The sequence below is a fragment of the Zerene cesonia genome, chromosome Z, assembly GCF_012273895.1.
Source record: "Zerene cesonia ecotype Mississippi chromosome Z, Zerene_cesonia_1.1, whole genome shotgun sequence".
Classification (NCBI taxonomy): Eukaryota; Metazoa; Arthropoda; class Insecta; order Lepidoptera; family Pieridae; genus Zerene; species Zerene cesonia.
In genome coordinates, this window is record NC_052122.1 from 1506296 (window position 1) to 1530056 (window position 23761).

The 23761-nt window shown below is 34.7% G+C and overlaps 1 protein-coding gene across 3 annotated transcripts; it reads right to left on the minus strand.

Annotated features, from left to right (window-relative positions):
- Positions 1 to 1181: 1181 nt before the first annotated feature.
- Positions 1182 to 23466, minus strand: LOC119835898 (mucin-5AC-like). 3 transcript variants are annotated; one of them, XM_038361002.1, is made up of 11 exons: positions 23384 to 23466; positions 23044 to 23152; positions 7873 to 8826; positions 7450 to 7626; positions 6701 to 7335; positions 6198 to 6301; positions 5498 to 5607; positions 4291 to 4446; positions 3818 to 3995; positions 2473 to 2628; positions 1182 to 2331 (listed from the first exon to the last, which is right to left on the minus strand). In XM_038361002.1, the coding sequence occupies exons 2-11, from the start codon at positions 23061 to 23063 to the stop codon at positions 2119 to 2121; spliced, it is 2703 nt and encodes a 900-aa protein (XP_038216930.1). In that variant the 5' UTR covers positions 23064 to 23152; positions 23384 to 23466; the 3' UTR covers positions 1182 to 2118. The 3 variants fall into 3 exon arrangements, with proteins under 3 accessions (XP_038216930.1, XP_038216931.1, XP_038216932.1); XM_038361003.1 differs by having other exon boundaries at positions 23044 to 23230; XM_038361004.1 differs by lacking the exon at positions 7450 to 7626.
- Positions 23467 to 23761: the final 295 nt, after the last annotated feature.

A 23761-nucleotide genomic window follows, 5' to 3' on the forward strand; every position in this document is an offset into this window, starting at 1 on the left:
TGTAGACTTTAGCTTAAATATACACGAGTATACACGATTAGCAAGAACCAGCAGCTTCGCTTTCGGCTTTCACGTGGTACCTGGCTAAAATGTGTTAATCCAGACTAAAATCTATGTCTGTACTAAATACCGTACAAATCTTAAAAGATTTTTTTGCATGAAAGAGTAACAATCATCCTGGATACATTCCTGCAAACTTTCGTCTTTATAATATTAGTACGATGTAGTTGTCAGCGTAAAATTGTATTAATCTTTATTATATAGGTAATCAAGCTCGCGAGATTGCAAGCTGCCGAAAAAATTCCATTTCAATTCGTAAGATTCGTTTCGTTAGGCTGTAACTTGCAAAAATATATCCCTGTTTTAAACCTGCATCGAACATAACCTAATCTATCTCATGTCGGGTACTTACCTGGACTCGTAACAACATAGGTTTCGTGAATAGGTTCTATTTCAAGACGATATTTAAAAGTTTTTATCATTTATTGTAGCATTACCTTATTTAGAAAATCCCTGCTTTATTATAAATGCGAAACCATATCTCAGTCCACCTACTACGCTAAATCATCATAAACCTCTCTTGTAACCTCTGTAGCAATATTCATAAAAATTAGGACAGAGGTTAACAACATCCAAGTTATCAATATCTGCTTCTACCTTTGTGTGAAGAAGATTGGAGTGAAATGTCAGAGGGCAGAAGTATGTATCATATGTAGTAGATATTCCAATCAATGACTTATTTCGTCTAGGTCTTATATCATAAAGATAAATGAAATTCATTATATAACCCACGCGATTTGAGTAAATGTGGAAATAAATAGTATTTAAATCGAAAACATCCAACTCTAGATAATATAATATTTTAGATTCAAGTCTTTTAATTATAACTTTACATCAGACATTAACCTTTGCCATATTGTTTATTTGTGTAGGGTTATCTCATACAAACAGACTGGTGTAATCCGCTTATGAAATATAACTGTTTATTATTAATAAATAGATACGTTACAAAAATAGAGGCGATATTTAAATTATTAACTAATTGCAAATATCACAGAATAAAAACAAGAATTTTATTTGAATGCTCTTATCTTCGTTATAGATGTTTATTGATAGAATTGTTCGATAAGATATAGGGTTCGATAAGGGACAGGTGTGGTTTGGAATAAAACATACAAAAATAAACATTATCTTATTATTATTAAGTATATTATCACACTTACGAAAAGATACAAAACATATCACGATGGCACTAACTATCAGTGCTTCAGTAGTTGTCACATATCGGTGAATGTTGCCATGGCAAACGATTTATTATAGTCCGAGTACAATGTTCATCACTTATGATAATAAATAAAAATGAATGTATGTGTAATTTAATAGTATCACAAGTTAATCAAAATTTCGCTTTCTAATTGCCTAATTACACGTGAAAAAACTTTATACATAAATTTCCATCTATTATGAAGACGTAAAACAAATAAGTACACGTTTTAATATAATTTTATAATATTTTGAAGGCACTGTAGAAATTCGTTTAATTTTACTAGCAATATTTGTTACGTAACTTCAATTGCAGGATAAAACTTACAAAAAACCTTTAATTAATAATGAATTTGGTTTATAAAATTATAAAACTGTAAAGGGTATTATCCAAAGTAGATCCCTAGGTACATTCTTGTAATAACATTTAATTCTAATATGTACATATAACACGTATAATTAAATTAGTGAGTAAACCCCTTGATAGGAGGCTATTTAATATCAAGGTCAAAACTTCTAAAATTAAAAAGTAAAAGGGTAGGTAAAATCTAAATATGCATATAATCTACCTGTATTAAAATATTCAAAAAATATAAGTACTGATAGTATGATGAGCAGTTAATCTATTTTTTATACTCATTTGGGGCGTTGAATTGACTAATTCATGACATGACTAAAAGAAAAAATAAACGGCTTCGAAACAGCGTCAAAGATTAAAGTGTGGGAAATCTCGATTCTCGTGAGAACAGTGGTTACATAATTTATGTGGGGTGGGAACAGTGTGCTGAATAGACAGAGTTCTAATGAAATTTCGTTTGAAGTCACGTCATAATGTTAAACAGTAATTATTATTGTTTATTTAGGTAGCCTGGCGCCTCGAACTGGTCGCGCAGGTCGCGCGCCTACTCCGGCGGCGCGTCTTCTGGCGATCAGAGCGTCCAGACCGCGTAGGGGGGGTGCGGGGGTGGTCTCCGCGGGCGCGGCCTCCGTCTCAGTCTCGCTTTTCTCAGCACTCGTGCTTTCCTCCGTCGTCTCTGATGATGCCTTCTTTGGTGCTTCGGTTGTGGCCTGGTAATTGGTTTACGTTATTTGAAATATTTTTAATGAGTAGTATAGTAGTATAACCCAATAAGTTATATTATATATGTATAAGACAAGCCCACTAACGATAAAAAAATCGTTTTATTTACTTATAGAATAGGTCCTTACCTCAGTGGAAGGCAATTTCCTCTTCAACAGGGGGTTAGGCCTGCGTGGTGGAGGTGTAACGGCAACGCGAGGTTTAGGAGAAGGCGACACCTGTAGCCTATTACGTAACTTGATTCCTCCTCGAGGCGCTTCGGGAGATGGGGTTGGAGATGAAGCCTGAAACACGTAAAGCCCGTTACTTGTGCCTCTAATTTGTAAAAAATAGAATGTACAAAACTTTGCATATACTTTGTATGTACATACATAGTATAAAACAAAGTCGCTATCCGCCGTCTGTGTGTCTAAATGCTTAGATCTTTAATATTACGCAACAGATTATAATAGACAGAGAATCACTCTGTTTTTCAGTCTGTTGTCACATTGAAGAAGGTTTATATGAATAATAAACATTGAAACACAGGCAGCCGCAGGCAAATGCTGATTAGAAATATAACAGCAAAAGCATTTTGTTTTTGACACCCTTATAATTATTTGTAGCAATGTTAATACCGAAATTAAACATTGGTGCAAATAGCGCGGCGAATAATTAACATGCGTATTTTACATTATTTTAGTGCATTTGCATTGTTGCAAATGCGGCATGATGTTATATTTCACCAAGCGTTATATCTTCAAAAACGCATTTGGATAATTTGCGTCAAGCCATTTGCTTAACACATTGCAGACACTTTCATATCGTGACTGAAGTATCGCAAACAACTAATTGAATAATCATTAATAAAATGAATTTATTCTCTAAATAGTGTCGAAATATAAATATTTCTGAGCGTGCGATACTATTGGTTGCCGCAACGTTAAACACGTCAACCTTGATTTACTTTCAATTAAAAGCAACGGACTGCACGTTATTTAAAGTGAGGTCAATGTCTTTTGTTTAACTGGCGCCACTTATATATTAATATCGAACGTATTGTCGTGTATTTGTCAATATATTTTATAGTACTAAGAAATGTTAATAAAATGAACTTTATGCAGATATGCTTATGACGCAAGTCAAAATAAATTTACCCTTGGGGGTAGAATTTGTCAAAATGATGCGTTGTGTTGTTCTTAGCGAATGCCTAAATCATAGTGGCTATGCAAGCTAAATTTCAGCTCGATTAATTTAGTAGTTTGGGCGGTGCGTTGATCGATCAATCAGTCAGTTAAATTTTCCAAATTTTAATATTTTATGTGGGTAAAATTACTTTCAGACAAAACATCCAGTCATTAATGAAACAAGGTTATGTCAAAATCCAAACTTAAAAGTGCCATAATTTTTCAGTAAAGTGTACCAGAAAAATGCATAGATTGTGAGACAGTTTAAAGTGTTGATTATCTACTGGTGTGATAAATAAATTCTAACCTCAGATTCTTCGTCGGCTGCGGGGGACTCCGCGGGCGCCGAAGTCTCGGGAGCGGGTGCCTCAGAAGGAGCTTCAGTGTTCGCTGTAGTAGCCACACCTGGCCTAAGACGAGGGTTGGGCCTAAGGTTAAGCCTGGGCCCCGGTCTCAGAGATATGGGCCTCACACCTGGTTTACGTCTGAAAAAAGTAAATTGTGTAAGTTTTATTTACATCGCACTTTGATGGCATAAAAATCTTATTTACGCGTACAAATCACAAATTATTATCCAAGTACTGTATGTAAAAGCTGTGATAATGTTGTAATTTTAATTGTGGTTATTATCGGATAATTGTTCAAGATCTTTTAAGATACAAAATGCAGTAAGTTAATTTAAAAATAAGTTAATTTATGTTTGGAATAAAATTCACATTATCTAAGATGTGTATTATTAATTAAAGTACATATATGATATCGACGTAATAAGGTGTTTACCCAATACTTCTGCCTGGTGTTGGTGTGGTTTCAACAACTTCACCAGATCCTGCGTTGGAGCTGGCGCTGGGTGCGGTCGTCTCGCTTACTTCAGCCGACGAAGCGGCCACCGTCGTAGTAGATGCAGTTCTTCTTAAACCGGGACGTAGACGAGCTCTGAGAATCGAGGAAATTAGTTAACTTTTTGGTTATTTGATTATGTATGGATAGACACTAAAAAACGAACATTTACAGATGAACAAAATTAACCAATAGTAATGTTCTAAACCCTCATAGGAAGCCTGTGTCCCAGTGGGAAGTGGGAACATATACGGGCTGATGATGATGATGAATGTTCTAAATGTTTTGTTTTGTACATGAAGTTCGAAACCAAACTAAGTGTAAAAAATAAAGCTGTTAATGGATATTGTCAATTTTTGACGCTTTTCTTCTTGTGGGGTAACGTAGATTTTCCAAACGATAGGGTTACTTATGTTTTACTCAAACACCCTTCACCCTACCGAAGCTTATGTTTTGAGTGAATCTAATAAAAAAACTAATTTTTATTTAAAATCAGGTGTTTCAACTGCAATTTATAAATCGTTAATTGGGAAAAAGTAACAGAATAAAATCAAGATTCGTAGTCATAAAACTGGTAAGTCTATCAGAGGCAGGGATATAATAAGTGTTTGTTTGTAACCCAATATTTTAATTTTATTGAAATATTTTTTAATTCAAATTTTATATTTAATAAAGGTACGGTAGGCACTTAATAAAAACCAATTAACCTGTTGTTCATTGACGGATATATGCTGATTATTAGAAATCTGGCCATGACCTTTATATTTGATCTCCTGTCTATTATTTTAGTTAAATTTTACATTCAGCTTATTTTTTCAATACTGTTAGTTTGTTTATATTCTCCTAAACAAAGAAATAACAATTTTACATATAATAATACCTCATGTCAAAATCTAATATAGAATAGATTTTGCATCTGTCTATGATCAACACACATTATATTGCAGAAGGTACATCCTGCATATTAATGCAGAAGATACGTTATTGATTTAGCTGTTCAGAAATTCAGTTAGCAAATTTGAACTTCATGTTAGCCAATTTAAACCTGGTCTTTTATGTCTCTTGTTCGTTTTTCTTATCTTATCTCTACAGTTATTGATTATGTTATGTTTTTTGATCTAGGTAAAGACCTAGCGCAAAGGTTTACCTAGGTGCAGGTGATTCGCTGGCTGCACTGCTGCCATCCTGCGCCGGCGCACTCGTCGTGGAGACAGGGCGGGTTCGGCCAGCGAATAGACCGCCTCTACGCCCGAACGCCTGTCATAAACACGACGGTGAATCGTCAGCACTCATGGCATTGGAAAAACTTTGCTTTGCATTTTAGTAGGGACAACTAATAAATAATTTACTAATTTCATTCTTATAACTTCTTAGAAAAAGCATGTTACGGAAAAAAATTAAATTCTATAAGTAATGATGAACCAATTAAAATGTACACTTTCTTATTACGAGGAATGTATAAAATTTCACTATTAAAATTCCTGTCCTCAAAATGGCTTCCTTATGTAACGAATGTTTTGTATTTTTTATATTGTTGTGATATTCGATGGAACATAATCAATGTTTTATAAGTAAAATGTTTTGATGTGTTAGTTGCGGTCCAATAATTTTTAGCAAACAGAGGAAGACGCTACATGAGTAATAGAGCAATTATTACAATGAAATTATTGAACAAAAACTGGGCAAGTCAAAGTATAGTATGGTATATAAGTTGCTTATCTTAAATGTAGGCTAACAAGTTAGTAACTACATTCGCATAGCAATAAGTCGCTTGAGCATATCGCCTTACATAATAAATATGGTTTTATTTCCTTGAATAATATATTTGCATGATAATCAATGCGAACCTTAGGCTGTGTTGCTGGCTTCTCGGCAGGGGCTGCTGAACTGGACTCCGCCTCGGCGTTAGCGACTGTAGTTTTTCTGACTCCATTTGGCTTACCAAACCGACCTGTAGAAAAATACTCTCTTACTGTATTCGTAACCAATACTCACAAAACGAAGTATTATTTAAAATAAGCTCATGCGCTCATGAATACTTCCAAATGAATTTCTAAAAGATGTCCGCATTCATGTGCGCACAGCCTTAAAAATGTCATACAATAACACATAAATAAATTCGCATTAAGTCGCAAAGCACAATAGTAACATCGCTACGCACACAATCACAAATTAGTAGTACCTAGGTTTTAAATTTATACTTGTATCTAAAGAAAGTAATTTCGACGTGTCTATCCGGAGAACGGCTGAATGGTAATTATCGGATGTGTCAACTTTCCATCCGTTTATACAGGCGATACCATGTTAATAATTCGAGACTTTAAAAGGTGTTAATGTTACTTGGAATTACCTCGCGCCCTAGTAGATGTTTCTTGAGGTGCTTCTGTCGCTGCACTGGTAGCCACCGAGCCTCTAGCTCGGGCTCCAGGGCGGGACTTGAATCGCGATGGTCGAGTTGGGGCCGCAGTTGTTGTCGTTGTGGGCGCTGGTGTAGTGGTAGTCGTGGTGGTGGTTGTGGTTGTTGTTGTAGTTGTGGTCGTCGGCGTAGTTTCCTCTTCTGTTGTAGTCATAGCTTCGGTTGTCCAAGTATCATCGTCTACTGTTGTGGATCCATCAAAACTCAACAAATCGCTTGAGGGATTTATTTCGTTGTTCAAATTTTCACCCGCTAAGTAGGCGTACAGATCGAGGGCTACTTTTTCCATCGCAGTCATCGTTGTATATTCGGTTGTGTCTTGTTCATACGTCGTCGTTTGTTTGTAGTCCGAAGGCAATTTGGCGTCATCTAATATTTCTTGGAAAATGATACCGCTTGAGAGACTGTGGCCTTCCCGATGCATTTCCTTTACAGCCTCCACGTCAGAAACATCAGTAGTAGTTTTGCTTTCAGATGAATATCTCGTTGGCGGTTCCTTGTATTGGCTGCGAATGTCACCCGAATGTGTTTTGAAACTATCAAGATCGACGAGTTCCGAGCTTGGTCGCCTGAAATGTTTAATAATGAATAATTATTAGTTGAAACAAAAGCCTAACAATGATATTGAATAATACATATATACATAATTAACACGATGTTCTGTGTAGTTTTTTACAATTTACCTAACATGCGCACGTGTCCTACTTCTGGTTTGACCGATAGATTCATCAGCCACACTATCAACTTGTGATCTACCACGCTGTCTAATGGCTTGTGATGTTACTTCAGGTACATGAGTAGTGGTGCTTGAACCGCCAAAACTACGACCCCGAGGTGGGAACCGTGTGCTTGACGGTAATCTGTTAAGAAAATAAAATTGTACGTACATTTCATAAATTCCATATGCAGGAGCATCCTTCAACGTACGGCACATTTGAAGCCAGATGTATCAGGTACTCCAGTGAAGATCGCAAGTGATGTGGAGAATATTAGTTCTAATACTACTTCTATGTTGTTATTTAAACTACAAATGCACTATAATTACAATGTGATCTAACTACAATTATGTTACTTTTGCAGGCCAAAATTAAGTTAATTATAATTACCTCTCTACTATTTCTTCTTGAACTGGAGCTGGAGTGATATTTCTTCCACGCGAACGACCTCTACCAGATGTGCTCAATACTTCATTTTGTACCTCTGGAGAGGCAGTTGTGGTCGTGGTTGATCTATCGATTGAGCTATATTTGCTTTTTGATCTACTGTCTTTGGCAATATGGTTCTCACTCTCAACTTTTGCTGGTCCATCATGTGAATTGAGAACTGGTGCTTCAGTGCTTGCGGGTTTGTCTTTCACTTCCTTTTTACTTTCATCATCTTCATCATAATAATAATAAATGTACTCATATTCATAGTCTTGACCATTTGGTCCCTTTTTAACTTGAATTCGTGAGTGTTGTTTTTGTTCTGAACCAGCTGTCTCAAGTTTCACATTTGATGAGAGGAGTCCACTGTTAATATCGTCAATGGTGTCAAAATTAATGGGAATGTATTCATAACCTTTGGACGCTGTGGGAGATGCTGTTGTTAGAATAGGTTTTTGTGTCGTAGTTCCACCATCATTACTTAATTTTCCAGATTCTGACATAGCTTCTAAAGCTACTGCTAATTCAGGGTTTGTATCAACATCTCTAACATTTTCCTTAATCTTGATGTCCTCTAACTTTGACACAGGAACATCGATTTCAATTGATTCGGATGCCTTAAGTTTTTGACCTTTTTTAATTTGCGCTTTTTTATCTTCTTCTATAGAAACGATACCTTCTGTAGAATGTTTGACTTTTCCACTGTGTAACTTTTTAAATATTTTTTCATTGCTATCTTCTGGCTTTGTAAGTCTATGATTGGGATGTTTTTCTGGAATTTTATGCGAGGTCTCAAAATTTCTTATTGGTGTTTGTTGTCCAGAGCTAACTAAGACATACTCTTCACCTGGTCGTGGTTCTGTGATGATGTCTACTTCCGCAACGACCGTGTATGTTGCACAGAGCAGAAGACATCTGTAACAAAGGAAATGTCTAATTTACCAAGTGTCACTACATTATATTTCAAAATGTCTACCGCATTGTATCGATGAATCAGTGCGACAACATCTGTCAGTTCATGCTAGTACGACAAGAAACTATGAGTCATTTATTTCATCACAATGGCAACAACTGATATTGTAGTTGAGTGTGTAATAATTGATTACCACACAAAAATTGGCACTTATTTCGTAACACATATTGCATTTGCATAGTTTGAAAGCACCAACAAATATGCAAGCAAATTAGTTGCGTTGCCGTGCAAAAAGTTATGTGAAAATGAAGAGAGAAGACTACAAAACAAACGTCGAACATTGCAATAATTGTGAATACGCGATGTGGTCGTGAGAACTAGTGATGAAAAATCGGAGCGTGGGTGTATTACGCATTGCCATTCCGGGCAAGTGCAGATCGAAGCAACGCAACATTACGATCACTTTCGCTTGGAGAGACTCTCGCTCTCGTTACTGAGACCACTTTAAATAATATATTTTTAAAGTATTAGCTAATAACTTTTATTACGTCACAACAGATAACAGATAATTAAATAGATAAAATACTTGCTCAAAATCGTTTTTCATAGTTTTATTAGATAGCTTACTATGTATCACGGATATCCGTTTGTCGGATATACTTATGCTATTTAATGAATCTCACGAAAGAGTTTAAATAGTTGCTCTAGAAACCCGGTCGAAGGCGTAGTTTAACTTTAAAACTTTATAATAACATTATCATGCATTATCTTACAGTAGTGTCATGTTCCCGAATAGGAACTGCATTACCAATTATTGCAATCGGAAGGCAGTGACTTCCGCGCAATTTCATACAAAACAAGTATCGGCACGCGGAAGCATTTCGAAGGATGACGATTTTAAATGCTTATTACAATTTGTAATTGCGCTAGTATACAGTTTTATTATAAATTGTGCATGAATATTAAAAGGGGCTCCACATGCAGTAGGTAAACATCATTAGTCGGTTAAATAGACATTGAAATGTATTACATAGCCTTAATAATTCCTTACAAGAGTGCAATCAGACCGGTATAGAATGAGTACCGGTTCAATTTCACTAGATGTAAGGTCGCACCGAGCGCAAGGCTAGGTGAGCGTATGATCTACGAACATACTATCAATATAAATAAAGTTCTTCATGACCTATGCAGTTACAGCAATGCTTATACTGAGTCAACTGTAGGATAATCATATATTTTATTATCTGCACTTAAAATAAACCTTACATTTCACCTGTAAGTTTAATGTATTTTACGTTTAACAAAAATTGCCGTGAATAATTAAGCTACTGTCATAATAGTCCATTGAAATGTTACACTGGAGATGCGTTTCTCAGAGGATGCAATATTATTTGATAATCATTATTAAAAATTTATTTAGTTAAAGTGCAAAACCCTTTTTTCTAGATGGCGACCGCGGGACAACGGCGGCGCCCCACAAACTTGAAGTGCTGCTACAAACCCCCTAAAAACCCATAAAATAAAATTAAGTCCTGTAATATACGCCTGATAAGGAATGAGAAATGATAAGGAATGAAAGAGAACTTCCTCACTTCTATTCTCGTTCAAGATATCTGGTGTGTTTGAGTTGCGTGTTAGTGTTTAACCAGAAAAACACTTTCATACCTTTTTGCTGCAATTAAGAGAGTAATAATTGGTTAGTGTACCAAGTATAACGATATTTTACGCGTCCGTTAAATCTATTTGAGAATTCGATATGGCAATAATTCAATAGTTAGTTATACTATAACGTTGTAATAAAGCGAACGTTATAATAAAATTATATGCATTCATGTAAATGTTGTAATAAAAATATATAAAGTAAATATAAACGTATCGATAAAAACCAGAATTATTTAAATTAAAGAAAAACCGAACTGTGGATGTATGCCGTTACAGTTGCCGCAATGGATTTATTCAATTGTAAATACTCAGTGAATATTAACTATGCGTGTCAATATAAATGGACTGTTTGGCTAGACAATTGTTAATTCTTCGTTATATAATTGTTTTATCCGGTCACTGCATTTCGAGCACAGAAATCACATTTATTTATATTATATTTCAACTGCATAATCGCATACTAGATTTAATTAAATATGAGGCGAAAAAGTTAAATAATTGTGCGTGAAAAGCCTCCAGTTAACGCACAAAAGTTATTTCACGTGACAATCTTCTAACACAGCGATTAAAAGTGACGGAATATGTATTATTGTTGCAAAATTTGGCCATTGGCGAATTGTTTTAGATATACGAAAATAATTCCTAAGGGAAAAAATCTGGCAGGCTTTTGAGAGTGAGAGTCGAGCATGCTTCGTCACAAATAGTAAGGAGGAGAAGGCTCTGAAAATGTTCTTGGGCTGTGGATTGCTAAAAATGTGGCAAACCAGCAGTTCAGTTGCCCGCTAATGCTTAACATAAAGAGATGACTACAAACTAATGTTGAGACGATAGGTATTATGCCTAAGTAGTGACTCAAAACATCTAGTATATTATGAAATCTTCAAATGGTTTGATTATTGCCCACCAATGGGAGAATTGTGAAAATATTGAAAAAAAAAAAGAAAACTGTGGAAGCATTCATGCTTGTATTAGTTTACTCAAAATAGATACATTCATATTAAAATTGAGACGTAGCATTCGATTGAATGGTAAAATTTTCTGTATTTATACAGTAATGTCGTAATTAATATGGCACCATTCTAAAATACCAAAATGTAAAGGTCACGAGAGGAGCAACCAGTTCTTTCTAAAGACTTATTAAAAAGCAATATACCTATGTCTCTTCATCGAGGTATTCCGCAATATGCAAAGTTGACATTTAACTTCTGGAGGACAAAGCTAAGACATCAATTAGCTACAATAAATGCTCTGATAAATTATTTGTCAGCTTGTGTGATTTAAGATCAAACACAATTGATGAATTAATATAAGTGTCAAGATAAAATTATGATTAGCAATGATAAAATGAAGATGTGACGAAGATAATTTTACCATCAACCACACTCCCTTTACAATTGTTTATTTCATTAAAATACATAATACTGTGTCTTAATATAAGGGTAATATTTAAATTTATACGGTACTGAGCAATATAATAATATGATACAAGGTTCCGGAAGAGAAATTCTTTCATCGGAAGCATTGTTACCGGCTTAAAAAAAATTGATTGGTGTATGTATATTTCAGTCCTATTAGTTTCGGTGAATAGTCAACTAGAAATTCACCGTAAGTATATTTGAATATGAAACGAATTTTATAAGATTTTTGGCTTTTGAAATCATTTTCATATATCTCAGACAGTTCGCCCATGGTCAAAATATGCAATAAAACATATTCCGTCACTTGTGATATTTGTTAGAAGATTGTCAGTAAGATGAAAATTATTTTACACCGTTTTTAAGTTCAGATAGATCGAGAGAATAGTTATGATTTAAATTAAAATGCATAATCCGTTTGAAATCATACCAATAACCAAGTCTTCCAAACGAAAAAAAGCAGAATTATATACTGGCATCGGAAAGTATTCTTACGAGGATTCTTTTGCTTGAAATTTGAACTTCTCCATGTCATAAAAATCAATTGAGTGAACATAATTTTTTCACACGCAAAATTCATTATGGTAAGATAACGGGTTTAATAGATGGCGACAGGTGACTTCGGTACGTAAGGACTTTAAATTTTCATCGACAAACTTATAAATATTTAGTGCTTGATCGTTAAAAATGACGATTTTATAGCTTCCTGTTCTACTCGTCTACATAATTAAATAGCCGGTTTGTAATTTTGGCTTAAAAGTAAAAGTGTGTTTTTACCACTCTTCAGAATAACACAAAATACATAATATTATAATAGATAATTGAGTGCCAAGTGTACGAGGAATTGTCTAATTAAAAATGAATAAGTACGCAATGTTATTCAAAAACTGAATATTATTGCAATTTATACTACAGAAGAATATCTCAGCGGCAGTGCGACTTGCATTATTTCAACATCACTAAATAAATCATGTTGACCGGACCAACTCGCGCAGAATTAAAAAAAGTGCTGAATAATTCACAACAGTAAATAAAATAACGTGTTTTATTCTCATATTCACAACGAATCTTCGACAAACCGGTCTCATGTTTGTTTTCACGATGATTTCTCTAAAGGCTGTTTGTTGCATTTAGTGCGTCGGTCGTCGGCCCTCTCACGGATACCTAAATATGGTACACTGACCAAAGCGAATGAGAACTAAGTAATGCCAACGTATTTATGGTCATTGCCATTTTACCAAAACTCAGTTATGTAACCTTTGTAGCCGCTGTCAATTTTGCAACAATAGGTAGACACACTGCACTTGTCAACTTGAATTTGAATGTTACGTTGCATATTCAAATTCTAGCAAACCATTTGCTGTCATATTACTTTAGTTATGACACAATGCAACAATAAACATGTGTGTACTGCCATTCATAAAATAAAATTGAATTGAACATGTGTGTACGATATTGTGATAAATTTAACACTTTTTAACACTCTGTAAACATGAAAGCTAAAAGTGATATCAAATAAATTAATTGAAATTGAAGGAATGATAATTATAAGCATATAAGATTTAATCGCATCTGGTGACAAACACGAATGTGAGTCAGAGAAACCCGGACGCTTGTAATATAATTTATCTATCCGGATATCAAATTACATAAGTGAGCTTATGTCAAACATTATATCATGTTATATGAGCGTCTTCGCCTAAAATATTTATACTTCACGCCTATCTAGTACGCGTATATAACGGGAGATTATCGAATAGCAATTTGTCACGATTATTACATTTTAGAAAGATTTTTAGGGTCTATGCCAGCATCTGTGTCATTTACATAAACACATTAAATTCAAACCAACACATATGATTTCCCACTAATAATCACCTTGGTCTTTTCTTTTGCATATGTAATTAATTCAAATATAGTAAGCGCTGTTATTACTTCACGCTGCATCTAAAAAAAACTAACAATGTTGTTGTTACCTATAAAGTTATTTAAGTGGAGGCGCTTAGCGTAACGTGAAATTCAGTGATTTTGTGTTCGCTCAATCGTAATAAGGCAGTCGCAACTAAACTACGTATTATTGAGTTATGGATACTATTATAAAACTACATATAATAAAATAAGAATATAGTGGGTTCATCATATTGGATAATTTTACTTTAATTATTTCATAATACAATTTTCGAGCATACCTGCATACTTATTATACATAGCTACAAAAAATTAAAAGACAATATTTTTTAATTGGCATGTGTCGTGATAATATCGGCAAAATATCGCCTAGAAAGCGTTTAAAGATTTGTTTTATGTTCCAGCGAAACTATGGCTTTAAATTTCAAGGTAACGAAAGTTGGATATTAATAACTCGTTGCTCAATGTAAAGACTGTGGCAAGCTACTGTCGCCAGTGTCCGGACTCGCTTTCGTATAGCATTGACTCAGTAGATACCTATACCTAACCAGAAGCGGACTGATTTATGTTTTAAGATTATGTAGAACAACTAACGACCCATGATTGAATTTTGGTTTAATATTTAAATCACTTAACTTATTTTCAGAAACAAATTTGGGCAACAACAAAATGAGTAAAAACTAATATTGGTTCAGATAATGCATTAACTTATTAAATGCGATTAAGTATCACAATCACATAGCGCGTATTCCGTATTTGTCCAGTGACTATATAGGGAAACTGTGAGAGGAAGTGGCCAAACCTCAGCGCACTGTATATAGTAAAAGCGATAACATCGTCAGAACATTGCCATCAACTTTACCAACAACAACAATCTACGGCAAAAAGTGTAATCGCGATAAGGCGTGGAATCAGCTTCCTTTATGATTTCACATAATGGTACGTGCACACAGAAATAGGAACATTAGTTCACCATGTTGCAACGGAGTATAACAAAAGGGTCTGAATTTTACGTCTGGCCCATTAATAGTAACTTGTGCTCTTGTCTGCACGCAGCCCTAGAGAGCGTGCTTTGGCGACAGTAAGCGTAGTGTTATGCTGCATCATGAGACAAGGTCTGACTTGTCTCTGTCTACCTCAGACTTCGAGGTCACCAGTGAACGTACGGCAAATATGCAGTTCATAACGTTGCTACTTGCGTCTTATTCTTTCTAGTCATATATGATACATAACTATGGTTATTTTAGATGATATATCTCTTAATAATTATTGTTGAGGTGTTATATCTCTGTCAAATCATTAACGCATATGAAATAGTCACATTCCAGCTTATCTTTATTGCTACTGGAATTTTTTCTATCTAATTAGTTGCATAGTTGCAAGGCTAGTTATTGTTACACGATTTCTGAGAATAGTAATATTTGGACCTTTACGAATTAAAACACAAAAGAGAATTGTTTAAATAAATTTATAATGATTGGTTTCAACTATAAGTTTTCAGAGAAGTAGTGGGTCTACTGGGGTCTACTCAAAACGTTGTCTGGTAGATGGAAGAGGTTATTGTATGAGCTATCATACAATAAAACTTGTTATTTATTATTAATAATTAAACACCATTATTTCAGTATTGTTTTCGATTATTCAACACAGAGGAAGTTGTCTATTGTCTAGTACAAAATGCATGTTCTGTCCATAAATGGTAATTTTTGATCGGACTTCGTTCGAAAGCTAAATAATTATAGTGATAATCACGTCCGATCGTGAATGCGGTGTTAAAGAGTTATTAAATATTTTGCTATGATGCGTATTACGGCACTACAGTTCATCAACCCTATGCCTCTGTATTCAGGGATTTTGGTCACGTGGCAAATTAACACTTACTACGTGCTTTGAAATGAGTTCGAATTTATATCATTTTAGACTACATCAAAATGACGATTTAGATGTAATAAACGCGATTTCTCTAATGTTTTAATCTGTAGTCTTTGTTTATAATAACAACAAACATATGCGATGTGATGCTAAGATTATTTAAACAAAAGAATAGGAAGACTTTCTATCTTTTTACATATTATTTTGTCTCACTTTTAACAGTTAAAACTTATGTAGAAATATTTGGTGTATTTAATAAAATGCGAAATGTGTGAAATCCTACGTATTCTAATTCGCCCCCCAAGTAACTCATCTACATGTATACTTGGTATTCCTTTCCGTAGGTTAATTTTTTTCGCTAGATACCACTTGGTCATCTCAAGTCATGTCTGACTTGCACGGCGTGCATTTTTAAGCATGGCTGATACCCAGCGCACGCACCGCCCATGTCTACGACTGACGTGAACATATTACTCTCATACTGCGTCTGAATGCCTAAGTACATTGGACATCGATGTTTATACAACTTTAAAATTGTTGTAGTCATATCACCGTTAATATTAGTCAAACACCATGACGATTTCAAGAGCTATAAAAATGCACCTTGTCCCTTGGGTAATAAATATTACTTGATTGAGGGTTCATAGTTTTCCCAATTTCCTATCGTCAACCACATACCGAATGCGTTTCAAGGCTTACAGTGTTGCCAAATACCTACGCTTCCCTGAGCAGAAAATCAACTTTTACCACAATGCCGACATAAAACATGTTTCGTAAACAGGAACTGATCATGCGTGAGTACCGCGACAGAATGCCGCGCGCGCGTAAATCTACTCAAATGTGTTTATCTTAATATAAAAATTTTATTGTTAACCTTGAGCTTGGAATTTAGATGATTATAATTTATACATTTGGAATATCAAAATTGCGAAATAATTCATATTCAAATGTGACATTGAACGTTTTCCACGATGACCGTTTCGAAAGTGTTTTGATATCTTAAAAGTATTTTGATTACATAAAATCACGAGACTAATATCAGCATAAATAATAAATTACAAGAAAAGTACTCATACTAGATTAGGCAATAAAGTGTCGAGTCTTATAATGTTCTCTATCTCACGCCATTAATTAGAAAGTCGACGCACATCCGAACCTAACAATACATTTGATGAAGAGGATAAAACGATGTGCAATAAAAAAACAAACACATGTGTATGCCTCATCCGTTATATCACGGCACATTCCTCAAAAGGTCATCGGCAGTAAAGTGAAACTGGTGGATGCCGAAATTGATGCTTAAATTCGAAGACACATAAATAACCAATAATCTTAGTGACGTCGGACAGGGGTCGAACCCGGACGCCGCATGTTTAATGTCACTGATGCAACCGACTTAATCCAATGTTAGTTTCGCATGGCACGTCTCACCTTTTATCTCGCGAATGATGCGCCGCTGACGAAATGGTGATATAATGCAGTTTGCGCAAATCTACCGCCTAACAACTATTTTGACCCGTGTCTACCTAGGTAAAAGATTTCCCCGTCTTTAACACTATCGTTGCTTTCATATTATAGGCTCAGATTATATAAAATGATAAAATGTTCATAAATTTTAGGCGCAAATAATAAACTGATTATTTAAACTTATACATCGCGTTGAGATATACCATGAAATACAACTAAATTGGTAAACTGAAAATGCGGAAAGCTATATTTATTACAATTTAATACTTATAGTTTACTGCTACCAATACATCATAATAATTACTTCTCGACTGGCTGCGCCATACGCACGCTCAAAAGTTATTTATTGTGATCGATAGATCGTTCGAACGTTAACGCATCATTTCACTTTCGCCGCTTTTTTCTTTATGAATAGAACCATAGATATAAAACAATTATTATGAGAAATCATAGTCTATATTTTGTTACAAACAATCACTAGAGACTTTTATAATAAATTCATCAATATTTTATATATTCTATATTCATAAAAAGAGATATAATGATTTGAGGAATTCATCTCGCTGTTATTCGAACTACCTATATACTGTTTCACAAAATATCCATAAATTACTTTTGCAATTAATGTTATAAATGTTATTATTTGGTTGTACAGAAATGAAATGAAAAAAATCTAATGCTCATGTAATATCAAAAGTATTATTGAAAACTCATCAAATTGAACGCATCTGATGAGGAAATTAGCGATATGAATAAAATATTTTCCGATCGCTATTAGGTAATATCTAGGTATCGCATTTAGGTCATGATCTAGCCGCATTCTTTACTCAGCGACCATAATATACAGAATTACAACATTCTATCGATTCTGTCCTTCAACTACGATAACTATAGCACACGTGCCGAGAAAAAATGTTCTTATAATTTACCGCTACAAGCTTCACCGCACTGAAACTATTGAGTTACGAAAATATTGTGACCTGGTGCGGCGAGTAAACACGATACAACGGGTTGCCAGCATTTGATGAAATAAACACACCAAGGAGGTTCTTGGCAGTCTTTTCTCAAGGATATAGAGATAAGGGCAAAGTTGATCCACAAAGCAGAGGTAAACCGCTCGCGATATTTGAGTTTATAAGTAAACTAACTGTTTCCCGCAGCTTCGACCGCGCGGATTAAGTAAATTTTCATCCCCTATTTATACCTTGGGGGTAGAATTTATCAAAATCCTTTCTTAGCCGATGCCTACGTCATGACATCTATCTGCATGCCAGATTTTAGCCCGATCCGTCTAGTGGTTTGGGCTTTGAGTTATATGATAGATGTAGGTAATGAGAATAATATATAATAATAAGTAATTCTATGAATGTACAATGAGCCTAACTAGCAATAGAAGTTTTTGAGACCAACCTCCTTCAAACTATATATTTGTCTGTATTTTTATGTGGCTTGAACGCAGCATATCAGATTTACGTGATTGCTTTTTTAATCAATTAGTTTATAAGCAGTTTATTCAACCAGACAGTTGAAACAAACCTATATAAGTGTGTTGATATATTGTATAAATAAGACTGCTTTTTTGAATAAAAATAAACGGTTTCTGTACGTAAAGTTTCGTTTAATTTAAATACTACTGTATACTGCCGTATTGGAAGGTTATTCCCGTTGAAACCAGTTGAAAATAAAAATAACGTTTGTATTTTTTAAACATGAATCGAATCAGATATCCGAAATTGCAATTCTAGTTTACCTGAGTCGACCTTCACATATACCAAGAAGTCGTCTGCCTTATCATCCAGTTGTACCCTCAGAGTCTCGCATTCATGATAGACGTTTGTTGATCAACTGTTGATCAACAATGATGCTGGAATATTTGTTTAAATGTTGACACGCCTCGGGCGGGAATTTTTCAACGTACGTAATCAACTATGTACACGTCGCAAACAAGATGTTGACAGCAACACCCAAACATGGTGATTTTCTTGCTTTAAACAATAATTTGCATCAATCAATAATGTGTTTGTTATTAAAAACTCACACGGATGCATATGAAAAGCTTTGTAAACATAGATATTCGTCCCGATAGGCACATGTCATTGCCATTTCCCACGCGTGTATTGTGCCTCCTTAATTATGTGTCTATGTACAAAAAGTATGGACTGCAGTTACAAACGACGTGGGTGTGAGATATGCAATCAATTCTCAAGAACTACAATCAAATTTATTGTTAGGTATGTGCGTCATCAAAATTTCGAATATTGCGTAGGTAAATTTTAAAACTTTCAACTGGTTCAGTGAAACCAAACCGATATGAAAAGTATCTCTTATGTATTATGGAATAGTCATTAAATATTATGATTGACGTGTATGAGATCACAGTTATTGACGTGCTAAAACGAAAGTAACGAAAGCTGCGATGCTAAAAATCTATTGATTTCGTCTCATTAGACATGCATCATGCATTATACAGATGACTTTAGGATTTAAAAATTAAGATTTAATTATTTTATACCACGATTTATTTGTTTATTAGATACAAAATCTTTATAAAAGATTGTCTTTATTTAAAGGTTAAATAAAATTCCGTCTTTGGGAACGATTTTCGAACGAGGAAACAATGTAACAATTATTTTTTCAAGAACTTTAACATTATACAATCAACGTCAAATTATGTTTTGCATAAAAATGTCACACGTTTGATATTAAATAACACTATTTATACGCCGCCGCCTACTGATTTGAAGATTACAGGTTTTACAACTATTTTTAAGCACTAAGTGGAACGTTTAAAAGCGAAAGTGAAGGTCAAGCGAGGACGAGCCGAGATGTGAGTGGCCCGGAGCAGAAAAGCACAGATTCGCTCACGTAATCGCAAACATCCAATACCGGATATCTGATACAAATGGCATCAAACAATATTTTACCTACCGTTAAACAGGATACATTTATCTTGCCTTAAAAACTGAGTTTTTTTTGTATTGTAGAGGTTTAAGGTAATTATTTTTTGAGTATGTTTGGGAATATTAGTAATATAGAATTAGTAATCCGGTATCCTTACTAATGTGTTTATTTTAAGAATTTTCTTATATTTTTAAGTCTAGATGTATATTCTTTAAACAATGTCACATTTTATTCGCAAAGTTTTCACTCCTGTATTTAATTTTAATTAACATTTACTAGTGAAAGAAGGGTCATTTCATATTGCAGTAATTATGACGTCACTAACGACGTGACCGTGACATACCACGCGTAGGTTTAGAAATCTGTGTGAAATAAAGCTCACCTTTAAGCTTTTAAAGAATACTCTCAACTATTTTATAGCCCCTCATATTTACCGAGGATTAATAAATATGCAAAAACTAAAGTAATGTACAGTTATACCAACCGCTCTATATTACAAATATTTGTCGTACAATAATATTTAACATTTCTTTGTATTTATATAGTTAATAGAAACCTTAAAAACGTAACAACTTTTTCCACATCATATAAACACGTATGATTTTCCGATAACTCAATGAAAATAAAATCAGACTTCTACCATATGTAGATATTGATTGATGCTTTTAAGTTTATATTTACTCTTTTGGTTTTTCATTAATAACAATTTTAAAATCGTCGCATCAAATTAGTCAAAATGTAAATAATTTTCGCGTTTAAGCATTAAGTTCGTTATATTAAATTAATATAAACTCAATTACATATTAATTATGTGAATGTTATAAAAAATAGTTTATATTCAAATAAACCACATTTCGCACGTTTCGTATCGTAATTGGTGTTTGTATCAAATCCGTTGGTACTTTCTTTTCACGTAATATCTAAATATATTCTACGGAGAAATTTCAATATGTACTGTTTTGTATTCACAAATACGTCGAATTACGCATATGTGATGACAAAACAGTTAAGTTTTCTTTTCGGTGGCGAAAGTGAAACAATTGTAATAATGCTTACATGTAACAGTGTGACTAAATACTTTAATTGATTTGAGAGTCGAACAATTTCGTTGTAGACTATTACATACATTTAATATAACTGTTCATAGGTTTCTGCTATAGGCTATTGTTTAAGTGTACATGTTGTAAAATAATTTAGAAACACATCTGTAAAGAAACAATTGATGAGCAATGTTTCATAATTAAGCTATCTATATAAATTGTCTTTTATATATATAATTTTCATAGGGTGATTAGTGATTCGTATTTGCTGCGTCGTCAACGACCGCCAGATATAATCATCCGCACAGGAACCATGATTTGCTCAGCGCATACTAATTGGACCATATTATGTCGAGAACTTGCTGTGGACTAAGCTAGTGTGAATCAGAAAACCGTTAATACAGGACCATACCTGACAAGACATACATTATAGTACATAAAGCTAGCTGATCAATATTTATGAATCTTTTGAATATTGTTCTCGGAATTTGTTCACTAAATAATTTGACACACTTCATTTTTTATTAAGTTTCACATACATATATTTACAATGCTACAGGAAGTGCACGTGAATTTACTTCATTATGCATTAATAGTTAATAACATGACAATTAATGTGTATTAAATTAACAATATTTTATAAAAGCGAGCTATTCAACTTGCATTTAGCTACATAGGCATTCACGCATATTTAATGTCATATTAAATAAGCAATATTGAAACCTTGTTTATAGACATTATTTAATTTAATACTTAATATCCTTGACTACTTAAACGTATTCTAAGTTATTATAGCATTGGTAATAGAATTGCGGACTTCCACTTAGCGTCAATGTCGCAAACTGTTACGGAGATACTCTCGACAACAGTTGCAAATAAAGTTTATGTCCCACAACATAATGATTTGATAATTTTCACACGTCCCCAAATTATTATAAAATTTTAAATACTTTCATCATAAACTGTTAGGTTATTTTTAAATTGAGCTTTAAGGTTACCGTGACGTAAAGAAAATGAACAGAAAATAGTGTTTCATCATAAATGATACACTAATCGTTGAGACAAGGGAAATTTTTTAAAGAATTCCTATAGAGTGATAGAATTTCAAAAACCGCAATAGTTAGAACTTGGTTTCTATAAACTTGTATTTTCAATGATCATGCATATTTCACACATACGATGTACGTACGAGACTTTATGCGATTATAACTGGTTAGCAAGACGTTCTGCAAAACGATGAAAGTACACGCCATAAAGGGAAATTTCAAAGAGATTTCTATGAAGGAAAGTTTAATGTAGGTATCTGCTTTTTTAAATTAGCGGTATGATGTTACAGCCAGTTGTGAACATGATTACGCTACCCATCGCAGCAGAACTTATGCGGTTTTCGGGGAGACAATGTACGCGTAGTCGTGCATATTTTAAACCAACGTTTCATAGCCGTCATTGAGAAATTCGCCCTCATTCGTGATGTCAGTTGGCTGCTGTTAAGCTGGTTGCTTAACACCTGATTTCCACACGAGAAATCAGATCATATTTTCGCGGTATCGGCTGTGAGACGAGACTCGTATCCCCATAGTAATCAATTACGTAAAGCTCAACGCGCCGCGAGATTCATCTAAGCAAACATTCGATGAAAGTGACAATGCTCGCTAACAGGTTCCGAAGTATTCAAAGACAAACGTCATCACGACTACGTAATTATCAGAAATCACAAATTATAAAAAGTTGTTTTAATCTCGTAACAGCAAATAATAAAATCGTGTTTGGAAGCTTGTATCATATTATATAGATACGTACAAATGTTTTTTTTTTCTTTTATATATACAAATTAGAAAGTAATTTCAAATGCGATAATAGATACCTATGAATATAATTTTGCCACCTGATACATGTCGACGTGTTGACATGAAGTATTATAAAAGGAAAATTGTATAAAGAAGCGGGTACTTACAGCGCTATCCTGAGGTCCATGGCTCGCGTAGGGAGCAGCGAGATCGCGGGCGCAGGGCTTGCGGCGTGCAGCGTGCGGCTTGCGACGTGCGGCGTGCGGCGTCGGGCGGCTGCAACAGAAACGTCCGTCAGCACACGCGCCTTTCCCAAACGACACGCGGTTGCGACAGTGAAGCTCGACGAGGAAGCTGCAGCGCACATTTAAATGCAACGTTAATGTCAGAGAGCGTTCAAATGCCAATAGCGGCGACCTTTCGGTTTTCAACTGGATTGCGCAAGCGAGGATCGCCGGTCGTATGAGAAAGGCGAGTGCGTGAAGGAGTGGAGGGAGTTTGACGCACCGGGAGGTCGGAGCGGTGGAACAACACCGTTGGCGACACGCTGCCGAACGGCGACTAACCTCGCGCCAGCGTGCGCACCTCTTACTTATAGCCGCGCCCACACCTCACCCTTGCACGCAACCCGCGCTCGGCACCTCCTGGATTCCACCTCGCCTTCGAAGATGACACCCAGCTATATGGAACGAGCTTGACACATCAATTAAAAATTACTTTCACATTCCTCCGAAATCTCTATCGATACATAGCAATATCTCAAAAATATTTTGAAGGCACGAAAGCCTTCATTGCGTATTTTTCTTCTGTTTTTCTAAATTACTAGAGACGTAAACTAATTTTTATTAACTCTTAACAGTAACATAACAGATCAGAGTTACTAAA

Excerpts from the sequence above, each read along its gene's own strand:
- LOC119835898 (XM_038361002.1), bottom strand. The coding sequence starts at position 23,063 with ATGGACCTCAGGATAGCGCT. Across the intron at positions 6,302-6,700 it reads AACATCTACTAGGGCGCGAG|GTCGGTTTGGTAAGCCAAAT; the intron begins GTAATTCCAAGT and ends ATTTTTCTACAG. Across the intron at positions 2,629-3,817 it reads CAGCCGACGAAGAATCTGAG|GCTTCATCTCCAACCCCATC; the intron begins GTTAGAATTTAT and ends TACGTGTTTCAG.